Source organism: Podarcis cretensis (assembly GCF_951804945.1).
Source record: "Podarcis cretensis genome assembly, chromosome: 8".
Lineage (NCBI taxonomy): Eukaryota > Metazoa > Chordata > Lepidosauria > Squamata > Lacertidae > Podarcis > Podarcis cretensis.
This window is the reverse complement of record NC_137177.1, coordinates 61,250,549-61,271,105: the sequence shown is the minus strand read 5'-3', so window position 1 is coordinate 61,271,105 and position 20,557 is coordinate 61,250,549. Positions and strand designations below refer to the sequence as shown.

At 44.2% G+C, this 20,557-nt stretch overlaps 1 protein-coding gene across 1 annotated transcript in view; it reads left to right on the top strand.

Moving 5' to 3' along the window:
- The window catches only part of GPT2 (glutamic--pyruvic transaminase 2), a 25,012-nt gene extending 4,455 nt beyond the window's left edge, over window positions 1–20,557 (top strand). Inside the window, exons 2-11 of the mRNA XM_079988845.1 lie at window positions 7,731–7,820; window positions 8,962–9,070; window positions 13,452–13,585; window positions 16,270–16,513; window positions 16,959–17,038; window positions 17,123–17,259; window positions 18,832–19,006; window positions 19,393–19,548; window positions 20,147–20,259; window positions 20,385–20,557. Coding sequence (XP_079844971.1) covers window positions 7,731–7,820; window positions 8,962–9,070; window positions 13,452–13,585; window positions 16,270–16,513; window positions 16,959–17,038; window positions 17,123–17,259; window positions 18,832–19,006; window positions 19,393–19,548; window positions 20,147–20,259; window positions 20,385–20,475 — 1,329 coding nt within the window. The 3' untranslated portion in view covers window positions 20,476–20,557. The remainder of the gene's footprint in view (window positions 1–7,730; window positions 7,821–8,961; window positions 9,071–13,451; window positions 13,586–16,269; window positions 16,514–16,958; window positions 17,039–17,122; window positions 17,260–18,831; window positions 19,007–19,392; window positions 19,549–20,146; window positions 20,260–20,384) is intronic.

Here is a 20,557-nt window from a genome sequence, read left to right as displayed (position 1 = left end):
TGGTGTAAAAATGCTTTACTGTGCTCCTCTTAAGATCAACCCCGTCGCGGGGATTCGAACCGCCGACCTTCTGATCATCCTAGGCTCTGTGATTTAACCCACAGTGCCACCCGTGTCCCTTAAGATCAACCTACCAGGGTGCTATTACCAGCAATTCACATTTAGGCTCTCTGTGCACATGTAAGACAAATAAAATGTGCCACCCGCAGGGAGTGTTGGTGTGAAGGGGTGAGTAAATGCATCTGCAACAATTCCTAGGGTGGTATTCAGTGTTAGCCCTACTCAGAATAGTCCCATTGAAGTTAATGGACATGACTAACTTTGGTTCATTCGTATCAATGGGTCTACTCTGAGTAGGCCTTACATGAAAATAACCATAAGTATGAAATGAGGTCTTTGTAGCAGATATCGTTTTTCCTCGAATCTAATGCTCACATTTTTTGGTCAAATTGCATTGCGAAAATTAAGGTGTGCATTAGATTCGATGGCACATTTACATTAGCCAGCAAATACTTTTTTTGGTTTCAAGGTTCTGACAGTGGAAGTGCGTGTTAGTTTCAATGACACTTTAGACTCGAGTCAATATGGTACTTAGTCACTGCTTTGGTTATTTGACCCTTCATGACCCGAGAGTAAATTTTTATGCAGCACAATTTGTAAATGTTGCACTGCTTTTCCTTAATTTCAGTTGCAGGTAGGGAAATCCTCTTCATCCAATATGCATAGCACATGGCTATCTGCAAAGAAGGAAGTCATTCATAGCAGTAAAAAAAACCAAGTTTTTTAAAGGATCATGCTGGGTCTATATTTAGTCTAAAACATCATCAGTGACTTGGTGACCCTTAACTTAGTTCCATTCTTTAGTGCTATCACCCTCCCCTTAGACACACACACAAAATCTAAGTGTTATCCAGTGTAGCGATTCCTAGATGTCACTGTGCCAAATTGTGAATGGCCAGGACCAGAGAATTATAACTAATTTTATACACCCAAGGGGCTTTTAGTTTGTTGTTTTCAAACAGAAACCCAAACGTTTCCCCACTTCCTAAAGTTGTGTGATTGACAGGTGGGTAGCCCCTCCCACTTGTCAAATTTAGCCAATGGTGTACTTCTATGACAAGGATCTGGCCTATAGAGCCAAAAAGGTCCGACAGCTCAATGCATTCCGACACATGTCCATTCGGAAGTTAGCCTCACCACTGTATGGATCATGATATAGCATGGAATCAGATTTTCAAAGAGCACAATCAAAAGTTCCTCTGGATATGCTCCAAGCCTGGAGGCAGGCTGGCATAATATTGGACCCCCTTTCTGGGCTCTACCAAATTGACTGAAGCCCCCAAAGACTTATTGGCCCCACTCCTTGTGAGCTGCCATCTGTGACACATGTACCATGTTTGACATGCTGATGTGCAGAGCCCTTTCTTGAGCACACCTGGAAAAATTCTTTGGATCTATGCCAGCACAGAGGGAAAATGAGTATGTGTGTTTTGTCATAACTCTTGTCCAATTTGCGTACAACATCAACGAGGACGGAGCTTTATTGGCATCGCTTAAGTGATTTTGAGCCTCTCCTAATGAAACACATTGCTTTAAATAAAAGAAAGAGGGAAGAAATCTTTTGAGTACATACATGGAAGTGTGCCAAGGACACGACTCAACAAGAATCCGGGATCCTGTACCTGGATCCATACCAGAAAAACAAAGTGATACCTGGTTCTGGCCTGTGCCATGTTTATTTGTGCACAGCCTACCCTTAAAAAGCCCAGCTCATTCCTCCTGTTCCTTACAATGTACAGTGGTACCTCAGGTTAAAAACACTTCGGGTTACAAACGCTTAAGGTTACAGACTCCTCTAACCCAGAATTATTACCTCGGGTAAAGAACTTTGCTTCAGGATGAGAACAGAAATTGCATGGCGGCGGCACAGCAGCAGCAGGAGGCCCCATTAGCTAAGGTGGTAGCTTAGGTTAAGAACAGTTTCAGGTTAAGAACGGACCTCCAGAACGAATTAAGTTCGTAACCAGAGGTACCACTGTAGTGACCAAGTACCCTTGCCTCCTTTCTGTACAAGGGGTGCAGTTTGATGCAGTAGTTTGGATGACTGACTAGGCCCAGAAAGGTCCAAGTTCAAATCCCCACTTGGCTGGTCTTGAGCAAGTCACTACAGTATATCTCATTTAACCTACCTCACAGGGGAGTAGGAAAAAACCATGTATACCACATTGAGCTCCTTGGAGGTAGAGGCTGCACGGTATAAAAAGGCAATGAAGGCACTGCAGTGTGTCCTTCCTGTATCAGTTTAGATTGTAAGGACTTTGTGGGCTTGTTGTTGTTACCTTTTTATATTTTTGTAAACTGCTTAGAGGCGTTTTTTGCAATCAAGAGGTGTAACAACTTGGTTAAATAAATAAAATGAATTGTTTGCCAGTTGAGTTAGGGGAGAATTGGAACAGGAAAGATACGCAGACGTATGAATTGTGGTAGCTCCTAGTGGGATAGGGAACACGAATGCTCCTCAGCTTTGCACGGAAGGGTACAAAACCCTCCAATGTGCTTGTAATGATGGATATTAGATACTGAAACTCAGACCCTCCAAGTGTCTCTCTTTTCTAGAGCCAGTCCTGGATTTACAGAAGTCATCCCAATTTCTGATTTGATCCAGAAATTTCCTGCTTTTCCCAAGAACAGCCCTATTTTCATTGCAGAAATGTTGGGGGGTATGGAGTTATGCAAAGGAGATAAGTAATTATACAACCTTTAGAAGACATCTAAAGGCAGCCCTGTATAGGGATGTTTTTAAGTTTTTAATGTTTTATTATGTTTTTATATATGTTGGAAGCTCCCCAGTTTGGTGGGGGCAACCCAGTCAGATGGATGGGGCTTTATTTATTTATTTATTTATTTATTATATAGGGAGTCCCTATTTTCATTGGAGAAATGTTAGAGGGTATGGTATATACTAAGTGCTGATAGTAATGTGTTGTACATCATAAGCCTGCAGCATGTTTCCCATGCTAAATTCAAGACTGAGCCATTGGTTTTACAACATAATGCAACATTACAAGAGAATTGCAGCCTAAAAGACCTGAGGCTTTCCTTCCCCTGCCCTAATTTTATTTTCTTACAAATTATTCCAAATTGACCACTCTCCTTTCAGGGTTCCCTTAATATGAGGAGTAATGTACAGTGACATCCTCTGTTTGCTAGAGGTTTTACTTACAATTAAACAGCATATACATTTTCTTAGATAAATACATACAAATAATAATGTTAAAACAAGGCTATTCATCAGAAAAGCACATCCACACTTATATTGCTAAGGCATAGCAATATACTTCAGTTCCTTCTAGTTACATCAGCCCTTCCTAGGGAGCCATAAGGCTCATCAAACAGTCCGGTGCCATTTGAGGTCACTATCAAGACTGTTTAGCCTCCCCCTTCAGCTACAGCTCTTGTCGGCTTCAATTACACCGAAATGACACCAGGCCAGAGTAAAGCTGGTTTGACAAGCAGGACAGTTGCATCTTCGGTGAACCTGTTTGATAACAGGAGATTGCATAGGCGCGTGTAGGATTGCACCATCAGAGGTTAGCCCCACTGAGCTCAATGGGGCTTACCCCCAGACAGGTGTGTACAGGCTGGCCCTGTTAGACTGAACTTAGTGGGACTTCCTTCTGAGTAGATGCATTCAGGATTGCACGGCCAGCCTGCCAACATTTTTTGGTTGCTTAAGTGCCACGAGGACAGCCGAGGACAGCTTTAAAAGATGCATTGGTCTGTTATGAAGCTGAATTGACTCGTGCTTAAATTGGTTTTCTCTTACGGGAAAAGAAGGTTGGTTGACAGCCCCGTCCTTTGCACATTTTCATGGAAGTTGAGTGCAGCTGAGTTCGCTGGTTCTTTATTCCCAAGTTTGCAGCCAGTTGCAGCAATGCTTTGTATAGTTGTTTGGACACAAGTTTCATGCTTCCTAATATAGTTTTGTGATATATATATCAAAGGGACGCAGGTTCGAATTCCCGCGACGGGGTGAGCTCCCGTTGCTTGGTCCCTGCTCCTGCCAACCTTAGCAGTTCGAAAGCACTTCAAAGTGCAAATAGATAAATAGGTACCACTCCGGCAGGAAGGTAAACAGCGTTTCCGTGCGCTGCTCTGGTTCGCCAGAAGTGGCTTAGTCATGCTGGCCACATGACCCGGAAGCTGTACGCCGGCTCCCTCGGCCAGTAAAGCAAGAGGAGCGCCGCAACCCCAGAGTCGGCCACGACTGGACCTAATGGTCAGGGGTCCCTTTACCTTTACTTATATCAAAGGTGCTTAGTATTCAGAGACTCAGATTGCTATGTGTTACCTGCACTGTCAGAAGCAGTGTGCTTCTGAATGGCAGTTGCTAGAAATCTCAAGTGGGGAGAGTACTGCTGCACTCAGATCCTGGCTTTGGGCTTCCCAAAAGCATTTGGTTGGCCACTAAGAGAACAGGATGCTGGACAAGATGGGCTGTTGCCTTGATCCATCAGGCTCCTCTTATGTTCTCACTTGCGTTGTGTGTAAAATGTCCCATATTCAATAGTCAGCATGTCCAGGTGAGAGCTGAGAGAGGCCTCTGACGGAAATCCTGGAGAGCTGCTGCCAGTCAGAGTAGACAGCACTGAGCTAGATGAACATATTGTCCTGTGTTCCTCTGAGTGCTTTTTTTTTGGGGGGGGGGGCGCAATTCCTCTCTATCCTGCCTTCTGACCTAGATGCCTTTTTCTCTATAATTCTAAATAAGTGGAGGGGCTGATTGCCACTTCTTAGAGGCGATGGGAAAGAGAGCCTGCAGGTAAATGGCCAACTGACTCTCTTCCAAGGTTGCCAGTTTTGAAGTGTTAGTAGAAATGTAAGCATTCTACATGAAAACTAGGAATTGCACAAGCTAAGTCTCTTCTGGTATGGCAGAGAGGGAAGTTTCAACTGGATTTCTGCCTTGCGTACCTTGGATTTTTGCCAGGGGCCCTGCCAGTAGGAAGGTTTGCAGCCCTGCTGTGTTTCAGCAAATAGTCCCCTGGTATTTTTCATGTCAAGGAAGACCTTTTCTCTGAGATGCCCTGTGTAAATGAAATTAGATCCCTGCCTGGGCTGGTGGTTCTGTTTTGTTTTTTCAATTCACAGTCAGTTTCTGGACAGCCTTTCTACTTTTGTCAGTGTTTGTAATGGGACCAGGATGAGGATCTGAATTATTTCATCTAATACAACATATCCTCCCTTTCCTGAACCCCATGTTTCAAACCCCTCTAACCTTGTATCCATGACAGCCATTGCTTTAGTAACTATATCCAGGGGTTGCCTGATGTTTTTCTTTGGGAAAACAAAAACATTCCCTTAATTCCAAGCTTTGTCACTCTTGATGGGAGACCGAGAACAAGCTTGGCCTTTGTACATCTTTGCACATGCTGACTGAATATTGTAAATATATATGCTTAGCAAAATGTTTTCAGCAGGGTTCTTCATTTTAATATAAAGAGAGCTTGATGGCAAGCCAGCGCTCATCAAATGTTCTCTTGGAAAGGTTTGTTCTCGGCAAAAAAGAAAAGGAAAAAGCAGCAACACTGGAGCTGTAACTTGTAAGGATTAAGGGCCATGGCGTACCTTTCAAATGTATGTCAATACTTTTAATATCAGAAGTCCTTGTACCAAGCACAGTGTGAAACTAAGAGATTGTAGAAACAAAAGAAATGGCAGCATAAACATGCAACAGATAGGTCTAGTTAATCAGTGCTCAGCAATATGCTTGTAAAAGATTATTCCCCGCCCCCCTTTTCTCTTTATAATTTTTGCAAGACATCCAAATCTTCCACTTGCTGTCTCTTATTTTTCTAGTTTTGGTCTCCGTCATTGCTTGTTCAAAATACGCCCAAAGTACATTCTTTTCCTTATATTGCCAGTATAGAGTTACCTTATACTTAGTCAGTCAGTATAGAGTTACTGCAGCAGGAAAGGGCCATGGCTCTCGTCTGCATCTGTTTTGCAGTCAGAAGGATCCAGATTCAACCCCTTGCATCTCTCGGTAGGTCTGAGAGACCCCTATCTTAAAGCCTGGAGAGCCACCGCCACTCAGTTTTGACAAAATTGTGCTAGGTGGACCAATGGTCTCCTTCAGTATATGACAGCTTCCTATGTTCCTGTGTTTTAGGCTCAGTCTAAAAGGAGATAATTAAAAATAACCCTCTGTCAAAGCATAGGGTCAGGACAGTTTCCCAAAAAGTCAATTTAGGTGATTAGCAAGATTTCATGTTTAGCCCAGAGATTGGGCGGCTCATTTTCCCATGGCAGGTTTGGGAAAGATCTTTTCAAGATACCATGGTGAACCTCTGCTGATTTGAACAGGCAGCATCTGTGAGACAGGCTAGGGTTGGAGACAGTGGCTGTTCTTAGGTTCCATGTTTCCAATTCTACAAACTGTGGTTTGGAGGATGGGAAGCAAGCCCTGTGGTTCATGTGTTCCTTCCTGGTTTGATCACTTGTTGTTTTAATTGGAAAACTGTCATTTGAGCAAGCTTCCTTATTTATTCATGATTGAATGCCACAGTTTGATCCTGATTTGCAATCCTGGAAAGGAGGGTTTGATCAAACCATAGTTTGCTGTTTCCAATGTAACTGCAAACTATGGTGTTAGTCATGCAGTGAGGCAGAGCTGCAGCAATAGCCTCCACGCACCAGCATTCCTTCTGCTTCCTCGGAGGGTGATGAGGTGGCAGCATTGTTGCGGCTGCATGGGCACACTGGCAGAGCCAATCCTGCACTCCAGCCAGAATGTCCATGCAACCCCATCTTCATTCTAGTTTCACCCATGCCCTTTCTGCTGTGATGCCAGTGCCAGCAGGCTACTGCTATAGTTCTGCCCCACCAGCTGAGATGCTCTTTCCTCCATACCTCTTCATACCAACTACGAGGAGAGAAAAACCAGAGAGAGTTATTGCCATTATGTTCTTGATTTTGGGCTTTTCAGAAACGGTCAGTTGGTTATGGTTGGAAACACAAGGCTGAGTAAGATGGACCTTTGGTCTGATCCTGCAGGACTCTTGTGGTTTGGTCAAGCCAATATTATTATTCATTAAACCAGACCTGCAAGGGGTAAAGAGAATGTGTTAGCATAGGACATTTTACTGATCCTCCAAGCCATGATCTAGACTAGAGAACTGGAAATGTGACATCTGAATACATTCAGTGATTTGCCCACCCAGCTTGCTCCTGGAATGAGCAGAGATTTGAATCAACATCTTTCCAGTTCAAATGTGACACTCCAACACACTTGAAAATGGAAGTGGGGGGGGGGGTCTTAGGGTTGCTTCAACCCTACTCTGCCCTACTCTGAGATTATCTGTGTAAGGAGACACAAATCTAACAGATTTTGAGAAAGGTGTTACAAGGGTTTTTGTTTTGCTGCAAATGTGCAGGGTTTAAAGCCAGTGTTTTCCCACCGTGCTGGCTTGACCCAAACACTCTTCTCTCTGGGCTTCTGCCTTTTTGTGGGGGACCAGGTACAATTCCTTCTTTCACCCCTGATAGCGGTAGGCAAAACTTCCAGCTCCTTGATTCTCTGGAGAGCCTTTTGTTCTTCGCCAGTGTCATTTTGTTGCCGTCGTCCTTTGCAAATGGTAATGCATGTAAAAAGCAATACAGTGTGCCCTTCCAATCTGCTGTATCTGAATAAAGCTTTGATGTACTTCTTATGTGCTTTCTCCTCTTAGGGGATCAAAAAGCCTTTCACGGAGGTCATCAAGGCCAACATTGGGGACGCACACGCCATGGGCCAACAGCCCATCACCTTCCTTCGTCAGGTACGATGGTTCTCAAGCCATTGCAGGCTCTCCCAGTGGTTGCTGGTGCCCATTGCAAGTGGTAGGGCAGGAGGCAGGGCACCCAACAGCCAGTAGACTCACCAATGACAATTAGAGCGAACTCATTCTAGTTTTGTCCTCATCCTTCTCCCTGCTCAGTTTTACGAGGGCAGCCTTGTTTTTGCAGAAGCTAAGGAGGTACCTGGGTAGCAGACTAGGAGGCCTTGACTTCTATGGAAGCAAAGTGGGATTCAGATGTAATCAATTCACACTTGCTGCAGTTCGAGCTGCTGTCAAAAAGGAAGGCTAGGCTAGAGGGTGTGCCATTTTCAAGCATTAATCCAGAGCTTGCCAACCTGTTTGGACTCATGGGCACATTATTATTATTATTATTATTATTATTATTATTATTATTATTAGGTATATCCTACCTTTCCTCCAAGGAGCTCAAAGTTTTCCTCTTCCCATTTTACCCTCACAACAGCCCTGTAAAGTAGGCTGGGCTGAAAGATAGTGAATGGCCCAAGGTCCCCCAGTGAGCTTCATGGCCAAGTGTGGATTTGAACCCTGGTCTTAACCACTACACCCCACGGGTTCTTTTGCAAACTGGAGAAGTTGCTGTTGGAACCACACACAAATATCTCTCCACCGAGCACAAACCACAGCCTATGCTACAATAGAAGCACTTCAAGCCCAGTTGGAGGAGGAACTCTGTTGGCACCAGGGAAAGCCTCTGCAGTTGTATGTGTGTGTCCTTGTGGATGCCACATTGCTGATCTCTGCCCTAAGACAAGGGCAAGCAGCTACCCCCCTCCAAAAAAAACTACACACCCTGATCTCTGAAAAGCTGCTTGTGTTAGCATTAAGGCCCTGGTGCCTATTGATCAGCTGCCATTGATCACTCTGGAGCTGCCAGACTTTACTGGCAAATCCTAAAGGACTTTTTGGGTTTTTTTTAATGACCTTTCTGACTTAAAAACTAAGCAGCGGTCCTCATTTGAAACTTACCAGGTACTTGAGGTAATGGAGGAAGGTTGAAAAATTATGTTTTAAAATAGAACCAGGAATGTTCAGTAGCAGTGAGGTTTTTTCATGTTTGAAAACCAGTTTTTGTGTGCTTTGTTTTTTCTCAACCATGTAGGTAGTTGCACTTTGTACGTACCCAAACCTGTTGGACAGCCCAAGCTTCCCAGAGGACTCTAAGAAGAGAGCGAGACGGATCTTGCAGGGTTGCGGAGGGAACAGCTTAGGTACTCCTCTCATATTACTAATTTAATTTAAATTCTAGATCTTCTACAGCAATGGTTTTAATTATGGAGTGTTAGTATATAGCCATATTTCTTTGGGCTTTTAAAGAAAGGAGAAGATCCAGATCATTTTTTCCATGCACATTTTATCAATGTGCATGCCTTTTCTTACCCAACCTTCCACAATCTGCACACCAGTTTTGGTAGCGTTGACAACTTTGTGTATTTTCTTTCCTGGGCCTCATTCACACTATGCATTTACATCAGTATTGTACTACTTTAAACAGCTGTGAGTTCCCCCCAAAAGGTTGCTGGGAACTGTGGTTGGTTAAGGGTGCTGAGAATTGTTAGGGGACCCCTATTCCCCCTTCACAGAGTTCCCATTCCCAGAGTTCCCTGGGGCGGAGAGATGAATTGTTAAGCCACTCAGGAAAGTGGCGGAATTACTTCTGAAAGCTTTGTGGGACGCTGTACATAGTTGCATCATGTAGCCAACTCCTCTTTCCTATTCTTTGTTTTCTTGCAGACCAAAAAGCCTTTTAGGCTCAAGCCATGTTCAGATTAATTAACTTTCCTGCAAACAGGAAAATCAGGCAAAACAGAATTCCCATTGTATAGAGTTTGCTCAAGCCTGTCCTCCTTAGGAATAGGGAGCCCAAATAAATACGAGGCCAACAATACTGTCTTATGCACATCTCAATAGTGAGTCCTGCTGGGTTCAAAGATGTCTCACTCTAAGGGGCTCACTCTTACATGCATTTAAGTTCTCGATCCCAGCCTGGTTTATTGGGAAGTAAGTCCCACTGGTTTCCACGTGACTTATTCCCAAACAGGTGTACATAAAATTGCAGCCTAATTTAACCCAGTGCCATAATTCCCCCCCCCCCAAGAAAAGTTAAGAGAAATTGTGTTTATGCAGCTGTTATCTAGGTAGTGCTTTGGTTGTAGGGTATGACTGAGAACTACAGAATCTGACAGCCTTTATTACTTCCTTTCGAGACAGGAAAAGAGCGTTATCATGGCATGACTAAAGGCATAATTAAAATAAAAGAGCTGTTCCCTAATTTTTTTTGTGATAAGTGCCTATTTGACATTTGACAGGACCAATCAAAATCAAGGGCGAGGGAAGTACAGTCACTTGCATTAGATAACATTCAGTGCTGCTCCCTGTTTCCTTTGAACATTTTTATATTGTTCTGAGGCTCAGCCATCCCCAACCTAGTGCCCTTTAAATGCTGTGGACTACAATTCCCATTGGCCCCAGCCAGCATGACCATTGCTTGGGGCTGGTGGGAGTTGAAGTCCAAAATTGTTGGGGCAGCCTGTATGTTTGCCTTGCTTGTTCTTCGAGGTTGTGCTTGGCCTCGTTCCTTTCTGTTGACTGCTTTCCTTTTCATGAAATCACTTGAAGGCTTTTTGTGCATTAACAGACTGGGCTGTAGGAGCCAGCCAATCCGGAATCCATTCACGACCTGTGAAAAGCAACAAGCACAAAGCAGAGTTGTCATTGAATAAAGGATACATTCACGCTTGGGTATTCCCAGTGTAAATGTGGCTAATTGCCCAAGGTCTGTTTGCACCATTAACTCCTTTTGCATACTGTGAAATCAGCACCAGCCCAAATTTGAGTTTTGCCTGGATTGGGATATGTGAACATACCCTTTCAGACTCTGTTATCTTCAGAATTTCAACCTAGGTCTTTTATTTTTCAGATGGGAACATGTGAAGTTCCCTTATACTGAATCGGACACATTGGTCCATCTAGCTCAGTATTGTCTACACCAGTTGGCAGAGGAATTCTGGGTTTTCAGATAGGGGACAACTCTCTCTCTCTCTCTCTCTCTCTCTCTCTCTCTCTCTCTCACACACACACACACACACACACACACACACACACGCCACTTTCTTGTGTGATTTCACATAGCGGCCATATTCTCTCAAATACAGGATTCATGGGGAAGGTCAGTTGCATTAATTATTTCCATCTGATCATTGTCCAAACAGAGTACAAAGGTAGGGTGGGAAAGACTCAAATTTGGCTCCACCAATTTGGTTCTGGGATTCACATGCATACTACAGTCAAATGAGATCACACCATAGGGAAGTGACTTTCTCGCCTCTCTCTCTCTCTCTCTCTCTCTCTCTCTCTCTCTCTCTCTCTGTGTGTGTGTGTGTGTGTGTGTGTGGTAGGCAACCTTGAATTCTGACTAGCAGCTCTGCTCCTAGTTAGTTTGGCATGTGACATTTTTATTTATTTTGCATTTCCCAGCGCTTTGATGGCCTTCAGTGTATCTCACTGCAAAAATATCTTTAAAAAGCATTATAAAGGAATGTTAGCAGCTTACAACAGGCTCGCTTCTAATGGCTTCAATCCTGCCTATTCTGAACATTGCAATTTGTTTTTCAAAAATACCAAAACCAAAAGGACCATTTCCAGATCAGCACAGCCCCCATCCCACAGCGATTTTTGTTTTCAGTGAAGCAGAAACGACATTGCAGCTGCTGCTTTTTCCTGATGTAAGTACTTTGTGTGCTAGTCTACTTACTCCTGAAGGACCAGAGCAGCATGTAACATTTTTTGAAAGCACACTGATAAGCAGACATGTTGTGTCTTGAAGACCAGGATGTGCTCAGAAACCTTGGCATTGGACAAGTGGTGAAGGTTCATAAGTTCTGTGTGGGTTTGTTTGTTTTGTCTTATCCCCCATGAGAGATAAGAGCCAACTTCTAAGACTGCTACCTGCGTCTGGAGGATGGCTGAACAGTAATTTCTCAATGAGATACAGCAAGAAAATTTAAAAGCTGCACATTAAATACTCCCTGTTGCTCAACAGTAAATCTGAACTTCAATAACCTTGGCCAGCTGGCAGATAAAATCCCTTGCTGGGCTGATTTTAAGTAGCCACGTAGCAAATGCCTCCCTTTGTGTTCTCTGTCCTTCCACTCCCACTCGTGCACAACTTCCTAGACCATAAAGATTTGCCTAATATTGATTCAATTTTGAAACTAGTTTAACTAGATCTATAAGGAAGTGCGACTGTGTGAGAGGGAAGCCAGCTAGTTCCCATCTCTCTTTGCTGTGTAATGAGGAGTCTCATCTGACCCAGGGGGAAAAAGCAAAAGTTTTCTTCACAAGGGAAGTTTCTAGTCCCTGTGATGCTAGACACTGGTAGGTAGCAGCCTTAGCTCTGCTATTATCACAGGCACACTACTTGAATGCAGAGTCTCAGTTAGTTAGTTCCTATACAAAGCCATCCTAGTACCACAAGTACAGTGGTACCTCAGGTTACATACGCTTCAGGTTACAGACTCAGCTAACCCAGAAATATTACCTCAGGTTAAGAACTTTGCTTCAGGATGAGAACAGAAATTGTGCTCCGGCAGCACGGCGGCAGCAGGAGGCCCCATTAGCTAAAGTGGTGCTTCAGGTTAAGAACGGTTTCAGGTTAAGAACGGACCTCCGGAACAAATTAAATACTTAACCCAAGGTACCACTGTATTGTGTGTGGTAAGTGTTGTGCTTGGTACTAAAAAGCAGGTCTTTCATCCTAGGCTGGCTGTGCTCACAAAAGAAAGGAAGGACTTGCAGCCTCCTTCGAGATTAATTGAAGGTATTAGGACTCATGGTTGATAGAGAAGGAAGAGACAAGTACGCAGCTTATTGAATGCATTCTGCTATGGAGACTGCAGGGCCTTCTTAGCTATAAGTAGGCTACTGGATGAGTTGATCTGCATCTCTCAGGCATGTGCTCATAATTGACTTGGTAGTAAAGGTGATGCAGAGAGTTAATACGGAAGAGCCGTTGTTACAGCTCTTCCTACTAGGAAAACCTGCCCATGCATTTGAAAACGGGTAAGCGGAAGAGCCACTTGCACAAGTGTGATTAGAATTGCCTCTGACTCTAAACATTTCAAAGGAAAAGAAATGGGCTGGTAGTAGGGATAGGCAAATTTGTCAATTTTGAGTTTTCTCATGGTTTTTAATTTCTCATTTTTTATACTTAAGTTTGGTTCTCCACATTACCATTATCTGTTAGGTTTTTTTTTAAAAGTCATCAGGAAAATTTGTCAGCATTTTTGTGCAAATCTTTCCTCTTATCTATTTTTGTATGCAGTTTTGCCTAATACCTCCCCTTCTTTTTGCAAGTAGTTTTTCCTAATATAACTTTGGTCTGTTTTCACTAATATTTTTATGAGTGTGTTTTGTTTGTTTGTTTTAGTACACACTACCTGGCTGGGGAGCTGCATTGCAAAATTCAGAGTGGATTTTCAAGGGCGGCTGAGTTTTGTCCTGGACATCTCAGTGACAAACCTGTTCTGGGATTGCAAATGTTTCTGCTTGTCTGTGTGCAAATCTCTAATGATGACCCCATTTCCCTTACAGGTTCCTACAGTGCCAGCCAAGGGGTGAACTGTATCCGTGAAGATGTTGCAGCCTACATTGAGCGACGGGATGGAGGCGTTCCTGCAGATCCAGAGAACATATACCTGACCACGGGAGCTAGCGACGGTATTGCTGTATGTTTTGTTTTTTAATAATATTATTGTTCTTATGAAAGTGTGGTTCAGTGGTTAGTGTCAGACTAGGACCTGCGAGCCCAGGGTTCAAGTCCCCACTCAGCTATCAAGCTCCCTTGGTGACCTTGGGCCAGTCACTGTCTCAGCCTAACCTACCTCACAGGGTTGTTGTGGGGATTAAGTGGCAGGGGGAGAACCTTCCCTTCAGCTCCTTGCAGCAAAGGTGGGATAAAACTGCAGTAAAATCATTATATTTATATTTATATTTTTTATATTTATATCCCTTCTTTCCTCCAATGAACTTGAGGTAGTATATATGTTTTATCGTCATAACATGATAAATAATAGGCTGAGACTGGCCTGAGGTCACCCAGTGAGTTTCATATTTGAATGCTGGTGGCCAGGGCCCTAGCCCAGAAGTGGAGAACCTCAGGCCCAGAGGCTGAGTGGGCTCTTCCAGGCTTCTCTGTTTTGCCCTCAGGCCTCATGCTCTCTCCCATCATGCCCTCCTCAAGCATTTTTTGCCTGGTTGGAATGCACTCTTAAACTCTGATGACGCCTCCTACTTCCCTGGACGGAGGACAGAGAGGGGTGTGTGAGTATGTGTAGATGTTAGCCTACAAAGGAAAAATTTACATTCATTGCTCCACCCATTATTATTTTTTGCCTCGGTCCCTGCTCAGCACTGATATGTGGCCCTGGAAGGTTGCCCAGAAGGAACTGCATCCCTCAGGCTTAAAAAGTTTCTCTGTCCTAGTCCAGTTTTCTAACGTCTACACCCCACTAGCTCTAGACATTGAGACCCCAAGCTGGGTGTACTCTGACCATATAAAATGCAAACCTATTGTTTGGCATGAGCGGCATAGCCTGAGTGAATGTACTGTACATAAATCCCTAGATTCCTATAATAGTAGAGTTGGAAGGGACCACGAAGGCCATCTGGTCCAACCCCCTCTTTTGCTCAATGTGGGTCTCGAACCCATGGTGCTGAGATTAAGAGTCTCACGCTCTGCTGAGCTATACTTGGACAGCACACGTTACTCTGACAGCTACTTCTGAGCTTCTGCAGGGTTTGAATATTTGTTTTGCAGTTGTCCAGAGAGAAAAGAGGAGATGAAGGGGGGAAGGAATATAGAAGCAGCCATACAAGGAATGAGATGGGCAAAGAAATATTCCTAGTTTTGAAATTTCTAGCTGTGGCCTTCATACGGTGCAGAAGTGGACGGGCGTTCTTCTCTCTGTTTATGATCATTCCCCCCCCCCCATATAATTGCTTCAGTTCTTTGTCTCTCTGGCCCCAGGCATTTCAAAGGAATGAAAGCTTCTATGTCAGGACCTGTTCATGTGGAGGCCCTGCTTGCAAGGTTTCTCTCCCTGAAAAACAAGATCAAGGCCCTGTTTGTGTATCAGTGGCCTGGATTGATCTAACAACCAAAACGAGAACCGTTGGGGGGGGGGGGGAACTGATTTTGTTCAGCACATTGAGGGGGAAATTCCTTTATTCTGTAAACTAATGCTCTTCAACCTTGGGTCCCCTATCATTCCTGACCATTGCCTAAACTCTCTGCAGATGGTGTGAGTTGTATAGGGACCCATGGTTAAACATGCTGCAAGATCTCCTCCCCCAGACCTCGCCCCCTTCCCTCCCACTAACATTGGCAACCCAAGTGGGTGAAATAGTGCCAGTGCAATATTTGTTGACCTTCAGCAGGAAACCCACCTCAGCTTCAGTATCTATAGGGTGGCATAGGTTTGCTGCAAATGGGGAGTCTGTCAATATGTAACTTTGAAATCCTACACCCCACTCCCCCATCCTGCTTATACATTCAGGCATTTTGGCTGCCTTGCAAAAAAAAACCTTAATGAAAATGCCATCGCCTGGCACAGTTTGGTATTGCAGCACTGTTGGGTCCACAGTTTTATTGATTCACCCAGTGTTCTTGGCCTCTGGGTTGGCAGCGGATCGAGGTGGACTACTGGCTGCTTATGTAAAGCTTTGCCAGAAACGGCACACATCTCTGTACTTGGCCGCACTTGCTCCTTTTCTTCTTGGAGAAGCAGGAATCGCTTCTTTAGATTCATTATCCCTAAAAGCCAGCAATTAATCAAATTCAGCGGGAGCTCAGTGGTGGATCATTATTTTGGAGGGTTTGGCATGGCCTGTGCCCATCCAAGCCAGCAAGAGAGTTCAAAGCCAAGCAAAAACACCCCCAGGAGAGGGCAAAGGAGGGTCAGTAAGGGGGTGTGGCTTGGGGAGTGTTCCGAGGGGCAGATAGTATTGGCCCCTGGGGCTGAGGTTCCCCCATCTCTGCTCTGTGTTCCAAATATAAAAAGAACCTGGTTGGATCAGACCAAAGTTCCACCTGTAACTTAGTTGGGGGAGCATGTGCTTTGTAAGCAGAAGATCCCTGGTTCATTTACCAGGTGGGGCTGGGACAAACCCATCTTAAATCCTGGAGGGCTGCTGAAAATCAGTGTAGACAACCCCTAACTAGATGAACCACAGGGCTTATTATACTGCCCTTCCCCAAACACTCTTGGTTTTTCAAACACCCTCAAGAATAAATTTAAGCACTTTTTATAAAAGCCTGCAAAATATTGTTGTAATGTTGACACTTTCTTTTATTTGTTTAGGGAAGAAATGGAACACAAACTTGTTAAATAACCTTTCCCTCCCCCTCCAGACTATTCTAAAGATCCTTGTCTCAGGGGGTGGAAGATCCCGAACTGGAGTGATGATCCCAATCCCCCAGTATCCCTTGTATTCAGCTGCTATATCGGAATTGGATGCCATTCAGATCAACTATTACCTTGACGAAGAGAACTGTTGGGCCCTAGACGTCAATGAACTACGCCGTTCCTTGAATGAAGCCAAAACATACTGCAATCCAAAGGTTCTCTGCATCATCAACCCTGGAAATCCCACAGGTTTGCAGAACTCCTCTTTGTCTTCATGCTGCATTTTTCCTTCTCTAATGACTTTTCACCCACCTGCCCATCAAGTGACATCAGTGGTGATGTTAGGCAATGGGCAGGAGGACAGCTTTTCATCCTGCCTTGGCTGCATGCCAAGGCAGCAGAATTAAATCCTCGCTGCTCGTGAGGAACCTTTGCAAAAGTCCCTTTGAAGCAGCTGTGTGCTTCTCTTTTAATGGAGGGGAGGGGGGGAGAAGCAAGGAGTCTCTCCTCCCCCATCACTTACGGTACTTAGAGAAGCATGGAGCTGCTTCAATGAGCATTTTTGCAAAGGGCTTTAAAACAGAACACACACACACTTTATTTTTGTTCTGGGATTGAAAGATTACAGATTTATTGCTTACAGATTTTTTTATGAATCAGAGCTCTCTGTTTTCTCCCCCACCTCCTAATTTAGGTCAGGTTCAAAACAGAAAATGCATTGAAGATGTGATCCACTTTGCCTGGGAAGAGAAGTTGTTCCTTCTAGCTGATGAGGTAATAAAAGCATTAAATTGCAGGCCGCATCTTTTACTTTGTTCATAAACAAAGAATACATGTGCCTTTTTCTGCTGGCTACAGGTTTATCAAGATAATGTCTACTCGGAGAGCTGTCAGTTTCACTCCTTCAAAAAGATCCTTTATGAGATGGGACCAGATTACTGTAACAATGTGGAGCTTGCTTCTTTTCATTCTACCTCTAAAGGATACATGGGCGAGTAAGTTTTCGTAGTGCCTCCTTTTTTTCTTGACTGTGTCCTGGTTCTCGTATCTCAATAAGCTGGAGCTTCTTTTCTCTAGTCCACCCAACCATGCTGACTCCCAGAGAGGAGTTTCTACCCGCTATGCTCCCTGCTGGGCTATTGAGGTCAGTGCAGGATGGTGTCTTGCCAAATCAACTTCACCCTCTTCTCATGACACTATAATTTGGGGGTATTCAATGAAGCCGAATGTTCAAAGATTCAGGGCAGACAGAAGAAAGTACTCCTTCACGCAGCATCTTAGATGTTTCTCCCCACAAGAAGTAGTGATGGCCACCAACTGGCTGTGGTGACTATGTTCATCCTCCACTGTTGAAGCCCCTGAATGCCAGTTGCTAGGAATCACAAGCAGGTGGTATGTGCTTCCTAGCACCCTTTCAGACTACAGTTCCCAGGATTCTTTGGGGCAGCCGTGTGTGTTAAATGTATGGCGGTCTGCAGCTATGCACCTACATAGGCCTAGGACCCTCGTACCTACGGGACTGCCTCTCCTGGTATGTCCCACAGAGGACCTTACGGTCTTCAAACAAAAACATCTTGGAGGTCCAGGGCCACAGAGAGGTTAGGCTGGCCTCAACCAGAGCCAGGGCTTTTTTGGCTGTGGCTCCGATCTGTTGGAACGCTCTGTCACAAGAGACTAGGGCCCTGCAGGACTGCAGGACAACTTTCTGCAGGGCCTGCAAGACACAGCTCTTCCACCAGGCCTTTGGCCAAGGCTCAGCCTGACCTCCTCCTTTGGTAATCTTCACAGAACTCTAGCCCAATGGTTGCCATTAATCTGATTTGAATTGGTTTTATAATGAAATGATTTTAGAATGTTGTATCATTTTAATGTTGTTAGCCGCTCTGAGCCCGGCTTCAGCTGGGGAGGGCGGGATATAAATAAAATTTTATTATTATTTATTATTATTACTTGTAAGGGACTTCACCCCCACCATCCCACTTTATTCTGTTTACTCTTTCCCCTCTTTACTTTTCAAAAAAGTAAATTGTGTTTTTATTTTTAAAAGGCTTGTCCATTTTACTGAGCTACAGTAAAAAAGATAGAGAGAATTCATAACATCTTTGGCTGTACAGACGCCACTCCAGCTGCTTCATGACTGCCCAGTAAAGATGCTAATGACCTCCACATACCAATTGACATCTGCTGTACTCTCCAGATGTTGCTGGGTTGCAGCTCCCAGCATCCCTAGCCCATCAGCTGGGGCTGCTGGGAGTTGGAGTCCAACAGGGCAATGCATTGGGACACACACACACACACACACACACCCTTTGACTTGAGATTTGTCCCTCTTGTGTTCTAAAATTCAACGCTTCCTTGAGGTTTTATACTAGTGGACTGATTTTATTTTAAGATTTTTCTACCCTGCCTTTCAATCAAATAATGTTCAAGGTGTTGAGAAGCAACAGGTGGCATGTAATACATGCAGTGCTATCATCATCCTGAGAGTTTCAGAATGTGTTGTTTTTTCTCCTTTCCTATTTTTCTATTCGCTACCCCCACCCTGCTGGCTATCCCATTTTTCTCAGGTGTGGCTACAGAGGCGGCTACATGGAGGTGATTAACTTGCACCCAGATATTAAAGGGCAACTTGTGAAGCTTTTGTCAGTCCGTCTTTGTCCGCCGGTCTCAGGTCAAGCAGCCATGGATATTGTCGTGAATCCTCCTGTACCTGGGGAGGAATCGTATGCACAGTTCATCAAGGTGTGTGTGTGTGTGTCTACATCTACCTTGTGCAGTAATAACAAGAGAATCAGAATGACAAGTATCAGAGGGAAGCTAAAGTGATACCTGCATCTCCTGAATCCACACGCAGATTCTTATATTCAGTGCTGGGATACACAACACTTCACCAAAGCTCCCTTTGCACACATCTGTTAAACTAAGGTGGTTTGGTTGCTTGGCAGGGTGGGGTGGGAGGGGGATGACAGAAGGCCTAGGAAGTTTAGAAAGTGGAGGGCTCTGCTCAGAAGTTTTGAGAAGCACCACCCTAAGGAAGAGAGGAACTGCAAGGCAACGCAAGCCATTTCTGTGATACATAGTTCCTTTGCCTTTGGTGTGACGTTGCTGTGTGTTTCCCCTCAAATCAGGAAAAAGAGTCTGTCTTGAACAACCTCGCCAAAAAAGCCAAACTGACAGAAGACATGTTCAATCAAGTACCAGGGATCCACTGCAACCCTCTTCAGGGGGCTATGTATGCTTTCCCACGAATCTTCATCCCTTCCAAGGCCATTGAGGCAGCAAAGGTGAGACTTCTCCCCAACTGCTGCTATTACTTTTGCTGCTGCTGTACAATTGTTGCCATTCCAGTTTTGGAGGAGCCATTCTCCAGGCCAGGGGAGCTTTGATGCTTTTCTGGAGCTGCTGTACTGGTTTGGGGAGACATCAGTACTTTTTTTACAGGAGCTAAATTGAATTTTCCTGAAGCTCCATTACTCAACAGGGGTGGCGTGTCCTGGATTTGCAGGATCTCATCTTGGGCCATCTGTAGCACACTAGTATGATTATATTCCTACCCTTTGATATTGGTCCTTTGACAATCAATAATAATGTTTATGGAAACATTGTGGTGAACACACCACCCGTCTGATTCATGTCTGTCAAACAGCTGTTAAAGAAACACAGGGACAAGTTGACAGTCCCTGGTGTGACCAACTTTAGCTTTGCCAGATAGATGAACAGATAAAAGTATTTGGAAGCATCCTTTTTTATAATGAAAGGAACGTAACTGCATAGATAGACTAGGTGGCTGCTGAGGTTTCTTGTAGCTCTATGATTCCATGAAAATGGGACTTGCTATTCACTCTCTAGTTTCTAATTATTAGATCGTTTTTATTTCTGCAGGTTCATAAAATGGCTCCCGACATGTTCTACTGTATGAAACTTCTGGAGGAAACAGGGATCTGTGTTGTTCCTGGAAGTGGATTTGGCCAAAGAGAAGGCACTTACCACTTTAGGTACAGGGTTGACAAAGCATGCTGCAGTATTAGCAGCTGAATTAAATTTTCTTTCTTTTTGATGACATGGTCTCCATGCTTCTAAAAGTCATTTTATAATACTTTTTTTCCTCCTGTTTCCCCAGGATGACCATTCTCCCTCCGGTAGAGAAGCTAAAGATCTTGCTGGAGAAAGTGAAAGACTTCCACATAAAGTTTCTCAAAGAGTACTCTTAAGCAAAATTAAGACTCTCTTCTGCTCTCGCTCTCTCTTTCCAGAGTAAATCTGGGAAATCCAAACAAAGCTGTGAGGGGAAAA